General features: G+C 21.1%; 1 protein-coding gene across 1 annotated transcript in view; it reads right to left on the reverse strand.

Moving 5' to 3' along the window:
* Nucleotides 1-928: 928 nt before the first annotated feature.
* The window catches only part of EMH_0093090 (B-box zinc finger protein, putative), a gene marked incomplete at both ends in the record, with an annotated part of 948 nt that continues 896 nt past the window's right edge, over nt 929-980 (reverse strand). The window contains one exon of the mRNA XM_013501948.1: nt 929-978. Within this exon, the coding sequence (XP_013357402.1) occupies nt 929-978 (50 nt within the window). The remainder of the gene's footprint in view (nt 979-980) is intronic.

Here is a 980-nt window from a genome sequence, read left to right on the forward strand (position 1 = left end):
ATATATATATATATATATATTTATATATATATATATATATATATATGATAATTATTATTATGTATTAAAAAAACAAATAAAGAAACATAAATGAGAACATAAAAAAAAAATAAACAAAAAGCAGAGAGAGATAGAAAAAAAAAATATATATTATAGAGACAGACAGAGAGAGACACATAAACAAGAATACAAATAAAAATAAATAAACAAACAAACAAACAAATAAATAAATAAAAAAAAAAAATAAAAAAAAAATAAATAAATAAAATGAAAAAATGAAAAAATAAAAAAAATAAACAAATAAAATAAATAAAATAAATAAATAAAATAAATAAGCAAATAAAATAAATAAGCAAATAAAATAAATAAAAAAAATAACTAAATAAAACAAATAAATAAATAAAATAAAAACAAAAAAATAAATAAAAATAAATAAATAAATAAAATACCTTTATAAGTATGAGCCTGAACAGCACAGCCTTTACAAAAATAATTACAGCAATCGACACAGAAACAGAAACAGAGACAAACAAAAACAAACAAACAAACAAACAAACAAATAAATAAATAAAATAAATAAAATAAATAAAAATAAAAATAAAAATAAATAAAATACCTTTATAAGTGTGAGCCTGAACAGCACAGTTCTTACAAAAATAATTACAGCAATCGACACAGAAACAAAGACAGAGACAAACAAATAAACAAATAAAATAAACAAATAAAATAAATAAAATAAATAAAATAAATAAAATAAATAAAATAAATACCTTTATAAGTGTGAGCCTGAACAGCACAGTTTTTACAAAAATAATTACAGCAATCGACACAAAACAAAACCGCAATTTTGCTGCTGCAGATAAAACAAACAAAAGGCCATTGAGTGTGAGAAGCATCAGAAAGAGAAAGGGGAATAAAGGGATACTCATTAGGTCCTGCTGCTGCTGCTGCTGCTGCTGCTGCTGCTGCTGCTGCTGCTG

The sequence above is a fragment of the Eimeria mitis genome, genomic scaffold, assembly GCF_000499745.2.
Source record: "Eimeria mitis Houghton genomic scaffold, Emh_scaff7907, whole genome shotgun sequence".
Taxonomy (NCBI): domain Eukaryota; phylum Apicomplexa; class Conoidasida; order Eucoccidiorida; family Eimeriidae; genus Eimeria; species Eimeria mitis.